The 17352-nt window shown below is 37.7% G+C and overlaps 1 protein-coding gene across 2 annotated transcripts in view; it reads right to left on the reverse strand.

The window, feature by feature from the left end:
• Positions 1-16939, reverse strand: part of Srgap1 (SLIT-ROBO Rho GTPase activating protein 1) — a 273907-nt gene extending 256968 nt beyond the window's left edge. For both annotated transcript variants that reach the window (XM_026392966.2, XM_026392965.2), the window contains exon 1: positions 16746-16939. In XM_026392966.2, coding sequence (XP_026248751.1) covers positions 16746-16812 — 67 coding nt within the window. In that variant the 5' untranslated portion in view covers positions 16813-16939. The remainder of the gene's footprint in view (positions 1-16745) is intronic.
• Between the last annotated feature and the right edge of the window lie 413 nt (positions 16940-17352).

Below are 17352 nucleotides of genomic sequence, written 5' to 3' on the forward strand. Positions count from 1 at the left end.
TTGGCTTATTGGTGGCCTTGGGTTTTATCCACAGCATCAGAAAGAAAAGACCAGGGAAGGAAGACGAAAGGAGACAGAGGAGAGGAAGAAAGAACAAACGAGAGAGCCTTTTTATGACTTTCCTGGTTAAAACTAATATAATGAAAGATAAAATTTTTATTTCTTTATTGGTATGTGGTGCTGAGGATTGAACCCAGTGCCTCACACATGCCAGGCAAGCACTCTGCCACTGAGCACCATGACCCCAGCCTGATAAAATTTTAATTTTATTTCTTATTCATTCATTCATTCATTCATTTCAGAACTGGGGACTGAACCCAGGGGCACTATACCACTGAGCTACATTCCCAGCCCTTTTTATTTTTGAGCCAGGGTCTTGCTAAGTTGCCTAGGCTGGCCTCAAACTTGCCATCCTCTTACCTCAGCCTCCCAAGTAGCTGGGGTTACAGGAGTGCACCACCACAAAAGGCTACATAAAATATTTTTAAAATATGATTTTAGGGCTGAAGTTGTGGCTTAATGGTAGAGCACTTTCTTGGCATGCGTGAGGCTTTGGGTTTGATCCTCATCGCCTCATATAAATAAGTAAAATAAAAGATCCATTGACAACTAAAAAATATTTTTTTAAAAAACATGATTTTAATCACACCAATGAATTTTCACATAAATAAGGAATTTTAAAGCTCCCAAACAAAATGAAATAAGAATAAAATGAAACAAATGATGTTAAATGCTGTGGAGAGAAATAAAGCAGAAGGGAAATAAGAAGAGCCACAGAAGTTAAGAACAAATATCTTTGTTAGGTATAATGCTTACATTGGAATCAATGCTTATATTAGAAATATATATTATGCTTAAAAAAGGAATTTTATTTTCATTAAAGCTGATGTTAAAATGAGAAAAGTGCTCATGTCAGAAATGTTATATAAGCATCCTAAAATATACTTATATTCCAAGTGTTTATATTAGAATTCATATTATATTAGAAAATACATTTATTGCCTTGATTATTCTATTACAGTCGAAAAGAAGGATAAAAATGGCTGAGGTGTATACCTCATTTAAGAAAATGAGTAAAAAACCAAGTTCAGAGAAAATTAGAAGGATACTAGTAAAGAGAACAGCAGAAATCAACAAAATAGAGATGGAAAATTAACAAAAATAGATAAACCCCTTTTAAGATTTAGCAAGAAAAGGAAATAAGGCAAAATATTTAAATATTTAAGCTCAATACAGATCAGCCCACATTTTAAAAATAAGATAAACTCATATAAAATGGACAAATTTCTAAAAAATATATTAATTTTTTATCAAAATTGACTCCAGAAGAAATATAAAATGAAAATAATCCTATAACTAATTATATTAGTTAATTTTTCATTTCTATAATGGAATACCTGAGACTCAATATTTTTATAAAGAAAAGAGACATATTAAAAACACAATTCTAGGGGTGGGAGTTGTGGCTCAGCAGTAGAGTGCTTGAGTCGCACACGGTGAGGCCCTGGGTTCGATCCTCAGCACCACATAAAAAATAAATAAATAAAATAAAGATATTGTGTTCAACTACAATTAAAAAATAAATATAAAACACACACACACACACACACACACACAATTCTCGAGGTTAAGAACATGACCTCACTATCAGTTCAGCTCTAGTTAAACTACCTCATGATGGATGGCATCATAATAGTAGGAACATTATATAATAGCCTATATTGCCAGATAGGAAAACAGAAGGAGGTTTGTTTTCTCTTTTTATAATAATCCTCTGGAGAACTAACTCTGGGTCCCCTGAAAACTACCTTAATCCCTTCTGGGGCAGGTCCCCCAGTGACCTCCCACTAGTCTCCACTTATTAAAGGTTCTACCACTTCAACACCACCACACAGAGGACTAAGCTTCCAACATATGAATCTTTGAGGTACATAGCACTAACAATTTAAAAAATCATTCACACAAGGAAAATGATTAGACCCAGTTCAATAGCTCCATCAAATTTTCTAATGAGGAAATATTCCAAAGTTTCAACTAAAAAATAGAAGAGAGAAGGGGCTGAGGTTGTAGCTCAGTGGCAGAGTGCTTGCCCAGCATATGTGAGGCACTGAGTTCAACCCTCAGCAAAATGTGAAAACAGGTAAATCAAATAAAGGTTAAATTCTTAAAGAGAGAGAGAGAGACACAGAGAGAGAGAGAGAGAGAGAGAGAGAGAGAGAGAGAGAGAGAGAGAAGCAATATTCTCCAATCCATTTGATAAGGCTGGTACAACTTAGATAAGAATCCAAAGACATTATCAGAAAGGAAAACCAGAGGTTTATTTCCTTAAAGAATTTAGAAACTGAGAAACTAAAAATTGGTGAACTGCACCAACTGTGTTACACACACACATCTGCAATGATGAAGACAGGTCTATTGCATAAATGATTTAATATTAGGACATCTATAAATATTACTCATTGACAGATTAAAGAAGAAAAAAACATATCAATAGATTAAAAAAAAAAAAAAGCAAGAAGCAGTGGAACACACCTGTAATTCCAGCTACTGGGAGGCTAAGTCAGGGGGGTCATAAATTTTAGGCCAGCCCAGGCAATTTAGTGAGATCCTGTCTTAAAATAATAAAAAAGGGCTTGGAATGTGGCTCAACGGTAGAGCATTTGCCTAGCATGCCTGAGGCCCTGGGTTCCATTCCTAGCACCAAAAAATTAAAAACAAAACAAAACAATATTCAACCACCTATCAATGATTTAAACTTGCAGTAAAGGAGAAATACAAAAAATTTTGTCACCCCACCCAGGTCTAGTAGTCTGGGTGGCCTCCCAGAATTCTGCCCCACCCTAACCTTGAGGACAGGTTCCGTGAGGCCAAGTTCCTCTCCAGGTGGGTTGGCCTCAACTGGCTGATTAAGAGGGCTGCCAGAACGACCCTGAAAACCTATAACTTTATTATAATGAAATACATTAATATTCCTCCCTTTACAAGCCTCTCCTTCACTTCATTTCTTTTACCTAATAGCTACAACCTCCTAAGCCCCTAAGGGGCAGGAAGTTGATTGGTGAATTCTCCCACCTCCCCTACTCTTGTCCAAGAATAAAAGTCTTCTTCACAGTTCAGCCAGCGCTTGGTCTTCTTATTGACTCCAAAAACAAACTGAAAAAAGGACCCCACCTTTGGGATCAAGGCACTGGGTTCGATCTCCAGCACCACATAAAGATAAATCAAGAGAGTCACAGCCTTTGGGACAAGAGTCCCTTATGCTTCTCTTTTGCTAGCAAAGCAATAAAACTTCTTTTTCCTTTTTTCTTAAAAAAAAAATAAATAAAGATATTGTGTCCATCTGCCACTATATATATATATATATATATATATATATATATATATATATATATATCAGTGAAATTTTATTTAACCTGATAAAGAGTATTTTAAAAAAACAGAAAACAATCATCATCCTTAAAGAGAACACACCAGTATCAATATTATTATTAATTTCCATCAAAATTCTGCCTATAGGGGCTCGAGTTGTGGCTCAGTGGTAGAGCACTTATCGAGCATGTGTGAGTCACTTGAGTTTGATTCTCAGCACCTCATTAAAAAAGTAAAAATCCATCAACAACTAAAAACTTTTTTAAAATTCTGCCTACAACAAATATACAAGAAAAATAAATCAAATCCATAGGATTTGCAAAGGAAGAAATTAATCATTTTTCTATAAATTACAAGATTCTTTTTGTTGTTGTTATACAAAAAATAAGCAAATTATTTGAAATTGTTGGTGAAGAAAAATTTTCCCATCTTCTCTGACATGTATAGACAATGACAAGTTAATAGGAGAAAAACACATAAAAATGTATTAATATGCATGGGGGAAATCACAGCGTGGTAGTGGAGTTGAGGCTTTCATACCATCCTGAGTTACAGAAAGAAATGAAAGCTTAGAGATGTGCTTGGGTCTATACTTGGTGGCCACAAGCTACAGAAGGGATGAAGGAAGGAACTCACAGTGAATAAGGACTGTCTTAACAAGGCAGATCTCTTAGGTCCTCAAAAGAACAGATGACAAGAATTGTCTGGGTGAGGTTCCCTGGAAGTGAAGACTTCTCCCCCCACGCCATAGTTACTCCTGCCTGGATTATAAGAATGTTAATAATTGCATTCCTCCTGGGGAGGAAGCTTCACTGGATAGAAAGTTCCCACCCTGCACTTGGGGAAAGAAAGAAGAGGGTAGGGAGAGAGGGAAGGAAGGAAGTCAGCAATAACTTGAAGATCATCCTTTAGTCACCAATGGGCTGGGGTACCATTTTCTAAACCCCAATAAAATAATAATAGACTAGCAACGTGCTTTGACATAAGACCAATATGCAAAAGTAAACTTCATTAATGAATAGCAAAAATAATAAGAAAACAACCTAAGAGATCTCATGAACATTAGTAACAAAAATTAGATTGGGACATAAATTTAATTAAAAAACATAAGAAATATAAAAGTTTACAGTAAGATACTTACAACAATTAAATAATTGGTGATATGTTCTCATTCATGGGTAGGAAGAACAAATACCACAAAGATGTCAATTCTCCCTTAGTGAATTTATAACTTCATGCCATATCAATCAAAATGCCAATGGGTTTTTAATGTATTTGGTTAAAATGAATTTGAAAGAAAATGAACCAAGAACACCAAGATACTCCTGAAAGAGAATAAAGAAGGAAGATTTAGCCTACTAGATAAAAAGGCTTATTATAAAGCTATAGTAATTAAGATTGTGTGGTATTGGTGCAAGAATCAATTAACCAGTGGAACACAACAGAGTGTCCAGAAACAGGTCATGCATACTGTGAAATTACAGTCAAGATGGAAGCAGCTGGCATATCATTTTTTAAAGAGGGGACAATTTAGAAAATGGTTTAGAAAGAAGGTCATCCATATGGAAAAAAAATAACAAATGTATCCCTAATTCACACATTACGAAAAGTAAACTTAGCTGAATCAAAGCTTACACGTCAAAAGCAAAATTTTAAACATTTAGAAAATGATATAGATACAAAGTAGGAAAGGATTGCTTAAACACCAAACTCAAATAAATAATTGATAGAGTTGAACAAATTAAAATGAAAACTTGTTTACCAAGATATCCTTTTATAATAATCAGCACATATTAATTATACAAAAAATGGATTTCACTGTGGCATTTTTATAATGCATATAAAATGCTATGATTGTATCCATCTTCCAGGTTACCCTCCCTTAACCCCTCCTCCTCCCCCTGATCCATGATCCCCTTCCATAATAGTCTCCCTTCTATGTTCATGGAATCTTTTTTCCTCCCAGATTCCACATATGAGGAAAACATGCGATACTCATGTGAATATGGTTTATAACATTTTACAAGATGATCTCCAGTTCCATCCATTTCTTGCACATGACACAATTCCATTCCTGATGGCTGAATAATGTCTACCATTCATTCATTCATGGGCTTCTAGGCTGAATCCATAACTTGGCTATTGTGAACAGTGCCTCCATGATAAACATAGGTATTATGGTTTGGGTATGAAGCATTTCCCAAGGAAGCAGGTGCTGAAGACTTGATCCCTATTGCAGCAATGTTCAGAAGTAGGGTTTTTGGGAAATGACAGAACCATAAAAGTGCCATAATCTGGCCATAATCAAAATGGACTATTGGGAAGCGGTGGAAACTACACCAGGTTGAATCTAGTTGGAGAGAATGGGTATTTGGGGACAAGCCTTTGAGGACACTATCTTATCCCAAGCCCTTTCCTCTCTCCCTCTCTGCCTCCCAGCTGCCATGAGCTGAAAGAACAGAGTTCCCTCACTCCCTTCCACTACGATGTTCCTGCCAGTTGACCACAGACTAAAACCTATGAACCATGAGCCAAAAATAAACTTCTACTCCTCTCAGCTGATTTTCTTGGGTATTCTTCACAGTGATGAAAAGCTGCTACCACAATGGGTGTCTAGGTGTCTCCACTGTGTGCTGACTGTGATTCCTTCAGGTCTATAACCAGGAGTGCTATTGCTGGATCTATGGTAGGTAGTTCTTTGTTTGCTTGTTTGTTGAGGAACCTCCATATTTATTCCATAGTAGCTGTGTTTTCCCCTGCATCTTCACCAGCATTTGTGACTTTTTGTTTTCTTGATAATAGTTATTCTGACTGGGTGAGATGGAATCTCACTGTAGCTTTTTACTTTACGTTTTCCTGAAGAGATACCTTTCCGAAAGTGAAAACACAAGCTACAAGCTGGGAGAAGATATTTGTAATAGATATAGTGGACAAAGTGGACTAATATCAAGAGCACATTTTTAAAACCCCACAAAACTCATAAATCACTAGAAAGACAAGTTAATAAATGGACAACGATATGAATAAGGATTTTAGTTACAAAAACAAATGGCCCATAAACATGTAAAAAGATGCTATCTCATAGCAATAAGAGACATACAAATGAAAACAAAGTACTATTTCTATCTTCATTGTAACTCCTGGTTGTCTACTTAAATCTGTTCTGTGCTGCCATGGTCACAGAGTTATAGCTAGAAACAGGGCCCACCAGAGAGACTACATTTCCCAGCCTCCCTTGCAATAAGATGGGTCCACATGTCCAGGTTCTCATCAGTTATACCAGGAGAAGTGATAAAGGCTAAGAAGGGCCTGGGTTTTAAAACACTGGATGTGTGCTTTTTTTTGCCACACAGACATACTTAAGACTCGGTTTCAAACAGGTAGACAAGTTCAATTTTTTCTAGGTGATGGCAAAACCTCAAATGGAAGAAACCTAAATAATTTAATGGGGCAAAGCTATCCTGGTGGCCTGGATTGCACACCTCTAGGGTGTTGAATAAGCAAGAAATAAACCCCTATGTTTTTAAGTCACTGTTTTTTTGTTTGTTTGTTTCACTATATTGTAACTGTTTTGTCTCTACCATAACTAATACATTGGGAATCCTAAGTCTTTTTCAGAAGGGTGGACTCTCATTCCCTTCTGGTAAGAATATAAATACCAACTACTTTGAGAAAAGTAGTAGTAGTGAAATTACAGTCTAGTAGTTTTACAGGTACAAACATTGATGTAGATCAATCTTTTTTGTTTGTTTTTGATGGTAGGGATTGAACCCAAGGCCTTTCACATGCTACACAAGCACTCTACCACTGAGCTACACCTCCAGATTAATCTTTTCATCATATTCTTGAATTTTAAAAAATGAAAGTTATAAGACTAGGTACTAATGTTTCATCTTTTATTAGGGAAAATCTCAAAGATGCAAAAGTGGAGAGAATAGTACAAGGAAACTTAAGTATCCAATGATTCTCAATTCATGGCCAGTCTTATTTTATCTGTATCTCTACCTACTTTCTGCCACTCCAAGATTATCATAAAGAAAATCCCAAATGTCATATTTTCGCCTATAAATACATCAATATATATCTTTTAAAAGTTAAGGATGTGTAATACATGCCAAAATAGTATTCTCTCTTTTTTTTTTTTTTGATATGGGGAATTGAACCCAGGGGTGCTTTAGCACCGAGCCACACCCCCAGCTCCCCCCCTTTATTTTTTGTAGTTGTAGATGGACAGAATGCCTTTATTTTATTTGTTTATTTTTATGTGGTGCTGAGGGTCGAACCCAGTGCCTCACACATGCTAGGCAAGCGCTCTGTCACTGAGCCACAGCCCCAGCCTCTCCCTTATTTTTTTTTTACTTATTTTCTTAAATTATTATTTAATTTTATTTGGTGCTAGGAATTAAACCCAGGCCCTAACACATGCAGCCTCAGCCCCTCAAGACTTTCTTTCTTTCTTTCTTTTCTTTTTTTTTTTTTTTTCAGTGCTGAGGGCCTTGTGCATACTAGGCAAGCACTCTGCCACTGAACCACATTCCCAGCCCTTACTTTTTATTTTGAAATGGGGTCTCACTAAGTTACCAAGGCTGGTTTTAAACTTTTGATCCTCCTGCCTCAGCCTCCCAAGTCGCTAGGATTACAGACATGTACCACCATGCCTGGCTATTATTTCATTTTTTAAAAATAAAATTCCTCAATATCATTGAAAATGCAGTACCTAGTCAAAGACTATATTCTGGATATATGAAGGTATCATACATGAAAACTAAATAGCACACAAAACTATAGTGAGGTTTTTAATACAAGTGAATGATTAATATTAAATTCAAAATTGTTGTTGGATAGAAATAGGAAGAGGGGACATCTGTCAGAAAGGTATAAATGTGCAAGTCTATGGTACTGGTAATGTTCTAATTCTTAAACTGCGTGTCTGTGTCTGGCAAGGTATTCTTTTTCTTTTTTAATTGCAGTAAGCTTTTATTTATTTATTTATTTTTAGTTATTGATAGACTTTATTTTATTTATTTATATGTGGTGCTGAGAATCAACCCCAGTGCCTCCTACATGCCAGGCAGGTGCGCTACTGTTGAGCCCCAGCCCCAGGCCCTGCTATTCTTTTAATTATAAATGATTGTCTTCTATACCCATTTGGATGGGGAGAGAGTGAAGGAAGAAAGGGCAGAAGATGATGAGAAGAGGGAAAAAGGAAAGAAAGGAAGGGAGGGAGAAGAAAAGGAGAGAAGGCAGGCAGGCAGGCAGGCAGGCACTCTAAAGACAAATATACCCCGGCTGCTTGACCTCAAAGGAAGGAAAAATCAAAGTATATTATGAGTTGTAAGCCAGCAAGAAATGGGAGCTATCCTGTGGCCAAATCTGATTATCTGGTCATCAGAAGTTCAACCCAGAGACTGAGCTTTGCTTGGACCTACCTTGCCAACTCCCATCCTTCAGGAAGGTGAGGTTGAAAGTGAGGATTCCCTCCAATGAGACTGAAAACTTACCAGGAGCCAGATACTCCATGGCCCCAAAACACAGGCATTAGGAAACCACTTTAAGCAGGAAAAATAGATTCCTCCTGCCATGTATTACCGCTGCTTACATTCATGTAAAACTCATGGTACCCATGCCAAGAGCCACAACAGTGACTGGCATACTGTGAGTGCCCAATAATGCCAGCTAGAGTTATGATTGCCTTTAGTTCATATTACATCATCCTTTTTATAGGCTGCTTCTTTTCAATTATTATAAAATAACTCACCATGTCATGCCGTAAAATGTTCTTTAGCACCCATTGTTAGCAACTGTGCTACATTCCGTGTGCACAAGGTAGTTGACTATTTTTTTAAATATCTTTATTTATTTATTTTTACGTGGTACTGAGGATGGAACCCAGTGCCTCATGCGCGCCAGGCAGGAGCTCTACCACTGAGCTACAGCCCCAGCCCAAGGTAGTTGACCATTGCCCAGTAAAATTTAGGTAACCGTTAGCCATCGATGGACACCTAGACTATTTTCAAATTTGTATTTTTCTGAAGAAGTTACAATTTTAATTCAACTTAATGCTGTGATAGTACTTGGATACCCTAGAAAAATTTAAATGATTACCATGTTAATTTTCACTATAAAAGAATCATTATTCCAAACTCTTACTCGATTCATTCAATAAATGTTTAATGAAGCCCTATACTAGGGGGTGTGGGAGAGACATAGAAAATGGTTTCTAATGTCAAATTGCTTTCTAGTGAAGCAGAAGTAAATTAGCAATGATAAGAGAATTTTTCATTTCCACATTAGTGTATATTAATTATACAGAATAATGAGTTTTATTATGTCATATTCATACATGTACATAACATATTTTGATTACATCCACCCTCTCCCAATCCTCTTCCTCTTCTGTAATGGTCTCCTTTCTACCTTCATATTGTCCACACACATCGGCCCCAGATTCCACCTAGGAGAGAAGTCACGTGATATTTGTCTTTCTATGTCTGGCTTATTTCACTTGACATGATGGCTCTCCAATCCATCCACTTTCTGCAAATGGCATGATTTTGTTCTCCTTTATGGCTGAAAAATACTGCACTATATATATGTGAGTATGTATTTATATATGTTTGTGTGTGTGTGTGTGTATATATATATATATATACACCACATTTTATATGTTTGTATGTATATAGATATCATATTTGCTCTATCCATTCATTTGTTGACCAACACCTAGACTGATAGTTATTCCATAATTTGGCTAGTGTGAATTATATTATAATAAACAAGGGTGTACATGTATCTCTGACTTCAATTCCTTTAAGTATTGTATTCCTACAGTGGAGTGATATGGCTGGATCATATAGCAGATCTATCTTTAGTTTAGTTTTGTTTTTTTTTTTAGGAAATTCCATGCTGATTTCCATGGTGGTGTACTAATATAGGAATGTACATTGTGTAAAAGTTCTTTTTGCCCACATCCTCACCAGCATTTATTGTTATTTGTATTCTTGATGATGGCCATTCTGACAGAGGTGAGACGAAATCTCAATATCATGTTGATCTACATTTATTTTAAAACAAAATATTTTTCTAAAGACTGTGAAAATAAATCAATGACTTTATTGATGTCATAAGAATCCTTTCATCCACAGGTAAATAATATGGGCTGTTTGGTCTATCGTTTTTGTTTTCCATATAGAATCACTAGACAGAGGTGGAGAAAAGTTAAAACAGAGGTTGTAAGCACATACATGGCAGCCAAAGTCCAGGGAATGTACTTTCAGGGTTAGTTACTTGCACCTGGATAAAAATATAACACCACAATATAAAATCTACCTCATGAGGATCTGGGAATCTGTCTTGCTTGCCTATTATATTTTCCTTCTTAATTCTACCACGAAACTCATTCCATTCTAAAAGTACATGGCATTTTCTGAAGATAACTCGAGATCCCCCAACTTTGGAATCCATTTGGGTAGCAAGATTGCCGAGATTTGGATTTCAAAAAAAAAAAAAAACTATCTAAATCAGAATGTAATAAACAGCAACTGAGATACAAAAAAAAAAAATTAACCAGATAAGAATAACTAGCATGTATTGAGTATTTATTATGTGCCAAGACTGTGATAAACGCTTTCCCCAAATGATCTCATGGCAGCCTTACAAAAAGAGCAAGGTAAACACTATTATTACTCCTGTTTTATTACCCCTATTTTACAGATGAAGAAATTGAGTCTTGGAAGGAAGTCACACAACTAATTAGTGGAAAGGCTAAATAGCTAAGACCAAAGTTCCTGCTCTTTTCTTTTCTTTCTTTCTTTTCTTTTCTTTTTTCCAGTACTGGGGTTCAAACCTAGGGCCTCCTATACCCTTGCAAGTGCTATATACCACTGAGCTACATCCCCAGCTCTAAAGTTCCTGTTCTTGGAAACTATGTTCTATTTCTTCCCATTCTGAGAGGTCAACAGGGGAACATATATGTGCTGTCGATAGGATGGGGAAATAATTCTGGACCCAGAAATAAAAGTACCCTCACCTAAGTGTCTCTAATCCCAACTTCTATATTCAAACTACTAAAACAAAAATACACTGATGAGGCATATTTCATTTCTTATTTATCTCAATTTTTAGTTGTCTGCATTGAAGTGAAACTAGGTAACATGAATGAAATAAGAAAAGGGCCTGGCAAAGCCAGAAAGTAGACTTTAAAACCTGAAACAGAGCTAAAGATGTCTGACTCCTAAACTGGTCAACACAGTCACAGCACAGGAACAAACATACCAATTTAGATTGTTAGAGCTGAGATTTACCGTCCTGTGTTATACTCCAACCTTCACTGTGTTTCAGTAGGACACACATTGCCTAAACACTTCTCCAGAACATTCCTTCACAGTTACAGTTTATGAAAACTAATCAGGTAAAGGGGCTTTGCTGCAGTAGCTGCAATTAGTTTCACCAAAATATCAAGCAAATTACATTGGTGTACATTCAGGTGTCATTTTCTTTACCTTAAAAGCCACCATATGAAGCTGTTATCTAAGAACAATGGTTAGTCCCTTGAAATTATCTTAATGAATGCCCCTCCCCACCACAAAAATATAACTTAGTTATAACTAACTCCTGTTCACAGACTAGAGTTTTTATTCTCTCTTAGGTCCATATAAGATTCCTTCAAAGTCTAAATAGATAAGTATCCTATCTTCTATTTAGATATCTGCTTTTTAAGAAATTTGAAAGCAAATAACCACTATCAAAAAGCAAATGACCTAGGTTATAGTTAACTGTGCAATTATACATCTGTCATTAAGACTCCCTGCATCATATAATAAATGGGTTGGACAAGAAATGTTTGAGTCCCTCCCAGCTATAAAGTTTTTGTTCATAAGTTAAATTGTTGCTATTTTCCAATCCAGGTTATATGTTTTTGTTCATAAGTTAAATTGTTGCTATTTTCCAATCCAGGTTATAAATTTTTGTTCATAAGTTAAATTGTTGCTATTTTCCAATCTAGGTTATATCAAAGTAATAAAAGTACACAGAATTTCCACATTAGTAGCATTAGTATTTTTAATTTCCACATTAAAAACCTATGGCATGGGGCTGGGGTTATGGCCCCGCTGTCAAATGTTTGCCTAGCATGCGCAAAGCTCAGGATTTGATCCTCAGCACCACACAAAAATAAATAAATAAAACAAAAGTATTGTGTCCAACTACCCACTAAAAAATAAATATTAAAAAAAAACCATGATAGGTAGCCATCAGATTAAATTTGCATTTCCTTAGGTTCCATCTGCAGAGCAAAATGTACTATTTGTATTTCAGGCAGCAGAATAATCAAGAGCAACAGGTTTTCTTGGCACTTCCTGTACATATCCCATGTCAAGGAGTATGAGGCTATCCTCAGTAAAATACTGTGAATGAGAGCTGTCAATCCTTAGCAACTAAAAGTATATATCATTAAAACAAACACAATCTCTCATCCAAGAGTTACAGTTCATAAAGTGTGCCTTTTGACTCTTTTGGTTCCATATGTATATTTCCACAATATTTTTCCTGCAGATTACAGAAATTGCACAGATCACTAAAAGCCTCAGATAATCCCCAAACCTTCTGTTAGCCAATTATTCAATCTCTTCCACTGCTCAGCTTTTGCCAGAGATGCTAACAAGCAGCACAGTCAACTGGTTTGAGCTTCATACACTTTTTCCAGACACACTTGCCTTTTTTTTTTTAAAGAAAGAGAGAGAGAATTTTTTATTATTTATTTTTTAGTTTTTGGTGGACACAACATCTTTATTTGTATGTGGTGCTGAGGATCGAACCCAGGCCGCAGGCATGCTAGGTGAGCGCGCTTGAGCCACATCTCCAGCCCGACACTCTTGCTTTTTAACAGCTCACACAAATAAGAGATTTATTTCTCTTGATTCTAAGTCTTTCAAAGGAAACTGAGCAACATTTATGAAATGGCCAATCTCTCTACTCAAAGTTAGCACATTCCTTTAAATTGTAGCCTTTGTCTCTAATGAAAACTTATCCGTTTCTTCAAAGTTTGTATTTTTTTGTTTTAGATTTTTGAGACAGGGTCTCGGTAAGTTGTTCAGACTGGCCTGGAACGCCATCCTCCTTCCTCAGCCTCAGGAGTTGCAGGATTACAAGAGTGTACCACCACACCTGATTAATGATTTGTATAATTTCTGATTTTCCCTGTCTTACAACTCTATGCTATATTTAGCTGAACGTGGTTTTGATTATTATTTTTCTGTGTTCTTTATTTCATTACATTTTAATTCTCCAAGAACTCAATTGATTAATCATGAGAATGAATGAAAGCAAAAATGATTCCCCCCAAACAGGGAAGCCAAGAGAAACTGAAAAGCCTGAACATTTTATGAAGAAATTAATATGAACTGACATGACATCTTCAATGAAATTCAGAAACCCTAAGAACTAAAAGAGTCCAAATTCTTTATCTTATAGATAAGAAAACCAAAACCCAGAAAGAAGCTAAATGACTTGCGTAGAATGATACATGTAACTAGACACTGTTACGGTCTCATACATAAAAAAAATTACACATTGTCACCAGGAATGGTTCTATTCACAGTTGAATATGGCCACATGAAGACTGTTCCCAAAACCTCAGGAGGTAAAATCCCATATCTAAGATCATTCCTTTAGTTCAAGATATTTATCTCAGAAATTCTGAGAAAAAAGCAATTGTTATCAGGGACTTGGAGAGAGTTAAGAAAAGCCAACATCCCAGAGTATTAGATTCTAAGTTGGAAGATGAAAAAAGTTACTCACAATTAAAATGATTCTGAAAATCACCTCTACAGGGCTGGGGCTGGGGCTCAGTGGTAGAGTGCTTGCCTAGTATGTTCGAGGCCCTGGGTTCGATCCTCAGCACCACATAAAAATAAAAACAACATAAAACTATTGTAAAAAAAAAAAATCACCTCTACATCTAAGCTACCTAGAGTCCAATATATATGGCTTTAATTCACTGGGAACACATCTGTGTCTTAATGGTCCCACATAGCCAGGTTTTCTTTCAGCAATGGAACAGCCCAGTTTATTTTGCTTATCATTAGATAAAGTAGCTGGCTAGACTATTCCAAATCACAAATTGGTACTCTGCAAGGGTAAGATGCTCCCCCTTGAAAAGGCATTCAATAAATAGAACAGGAAAACAGTCTTATCTCCCATACTATTCCCACCAAGGGCTTACTCTCAATGCACAGGACAGCTGGCCTCAAGCACTATGGAATTGGCATTTCTCTCCTCTCCCGTCTTGATTTTGCCTAGAAATAAGGGTCAGTTTCTGCTATTTAATATGTTTATGATCCAAATCCACTGTAATAACCTATTCCCATGTTTGCCTATATAGGCAATCATGGAGGTGAGACACCAGATGTGTAAGTACTTGAGGAGGAAAGGTAAAGTCTGGCCACAGGGCAGGACAGATACAGTGAAGAGTCCTAAAGCTGCCGAAGGAATCTTGAATGTGCATAAGGGGGAAGGTTGAAGGGAATTAGGTGGAGGTCATTTTCTGTGGGATAAAATTAGTTTCAAAAACCATTTTCACCGTATTCCTAATTCATCCTTATCTAGATTTGATGGATTATAACACATCCCATTTAACTGATTTTTAATCAATGTAAAGAGCATCCACTCTCAAGTATACAGGTAAACACATATCCCCCAAATTTCATACACTAGAAGAAATTAAGAAAAAAAGATATATATATATATATATATATATATATATATATATTTTTTTTTTGCAAATAAGGACTTGATCATAGGCAAATGATCTTAGAGCAGAGATAAGTAAACCATACTAGGAAGTGCATTCTGCTAATCAGTGCTTCAAGCAGCAAGAAAACCAGATCTCCACCCCTCAAAGACCTGCCACAAAGAGCCATGTGGAAAAACTGCCCAGGGAAATGGTGACTGAACAAGAGTACTACCTTAGAATGAATGGTTTTAGACAGTGTAGGACTCATTAAGAAAAGAATGGTTACCCTCATTAGAAAGTTTACCCAGTTCTAAGGAAATAATTACTTCTCTGCTAATATAACTTCCAAATCAGTGTAATAAGTTCTTTTAAGTATAAATTATCTTAATTCCAGACCGGGAAAAAAAAAATTCTGTTTCTTAAATGATGCTTAGCTTAACTCCACTAGAGGGGACACCCTAAAGGAAACCTAAGTCTGGGTGGTGGCCATGAGTTGGTCCCTATTCACACTCACCATCAGTTAAATCAGGACCCCCACCCCCACCAGGTCTTCTCACAGGACTCCAGGTCTTTTCACAACTTGACCACACAAAAGAACAGTCAGGCTCCTCCTGCCTTTCCCAAGGCAAATACAGTAATGCCTGTCTCAGCAGCCCTTTCATAAGACTGTATATAGACAAACACAGGTGTCGACATAACAATCTTTTTGAACTTTGCATTGAATATGCCAAAGAACAACAGTGATCTCAAGGCTCCATCCATTGTCTCCATCAGGAAAGCTATGGAGAGACCACACAAGAGGAGGAAAAAACCCAACAAACACATATATGTTTATTAAACACTTCAACAGCAAAACAATATACTTGGAGAGAAAATATTATTTTTTAAACCACAAGATACAGACAGTAATAAGAGGTTAACCAACCTTAATTAGGTTTTCTTCATTAGTTGACAATGTGAATGGACTGAAACTACTAGTCAAATATTCAAATCTTCATTTTACATCCAAGTGGCTTCCAAATGATAAAGCGATATTCTTATGTGAGTGTGAAAGATGGCACTCAATTCCAGCCCATTATAAAGGAGGAGTCAGATTCCACTAGTCTGCTGGGTTTAACTGCCAGGCTATATTATCAAGCTATTTTATAAAAGAGGAGCTTGCCTTAATAAATTAATAGTGGAGAGTGTAAATGTCTGAAATAGCCTTCACTCTATGAAGCCCTAGACCACTCGGTGTTCAGACTCTACAAAATGACTCCATAGAAATCTTATGTTGTGACAATGATTTCATCTAAAAAGAATTATGATGATGATGTTGATGATAACTGAGCTGGAATCACCGGCGCTGCCGGCCTGCGCGTGTAAATTGCCAGCCAAAGGTGGTTAACTTCCAGCCAGTTCTCTCCCTGTTGGAGGTGCGGCTGGCAGCCCCAGGAAGCCACTCGGTATCTAGCTCCCTGTAGGTTTGACGGGACTGGGGTTGAAACTGCGACCGGCTGGTAGGAAGCCCTGGGCTGCTCAGCCAGGGCTCGAGCTGTCCCTCGCCACCTTCCTCAAACGCAGACACCAAGTTAGCAACGCAACTCCACGAGCACAATGACAAGAAGGCACACAAAAGGAGCCAGGCAGCCGCTCCCATCCTTACCTTTGACTTGACTTTCATACTCGGCTATGATCTCTTTGTCCTTTTTGAATCTGCTGGGGGTGGACATTATCCAGCTGTTCCGGGTTTGCTTTCAATGAACAAGTTCTTTTCAGTGGTCACAAGCCGGTCTCCTTGGAGAGGCAGAGTTGTACTCCCACACGCCGGGAACCCAGAGGCAGCACCGGCAGGAGGGAAAGGAGGAGGAAGAGAAAGAGGAGGAGGAGGAGGAGAAGGAGGAGGAAAAGGGAGCGAACAGAGAACTAGATTAACCCGGGCGCGGGCACCATGCTCTCGGGATTGAGCCGCCGTCGATGATCCCAAAAGGAACCCGAGGCCGTAGAGGCCAGCCGCGCAAACTCCAGCTAGCGAGTGGCGGGGGGCGTCTCCCTGCCCACCCCACCCGGAGCCCGGCCACTTCCTCTACGACCGCTGGGCGGACGCGGGGCTCGCGCCGACGCTCCGCACCATTGTTAGAAACCTGCACCCGGCGCCCGGAGGAGGGCCAGCTGTGGAAGACGGGCGCCTGGAGAATGCGCTCAGATCGGGGCCACGACCCTCCCTTCCTGCCTGCAGCCGCCGGCTCCGGAGCTCAATGGTCCCACCCGGG

The sequence above is a fragment of the Urocitellus parryii genome, chromosome 5 (genome assembly GCF_045843805.1).
Source record: "Urocitellus parryii isolate mUroPar1 chromosome 5, mUroPar1.hap1, whole genome shotgun sequence".
In the NCBI taxonomy this organism is placed as follows: domain Eukaryota; kingdom Metazoa; phylum Chordata; class Mammalia; order Rodentia; family Sciuridae; genus Urocitellus; species Urocitellus parryii.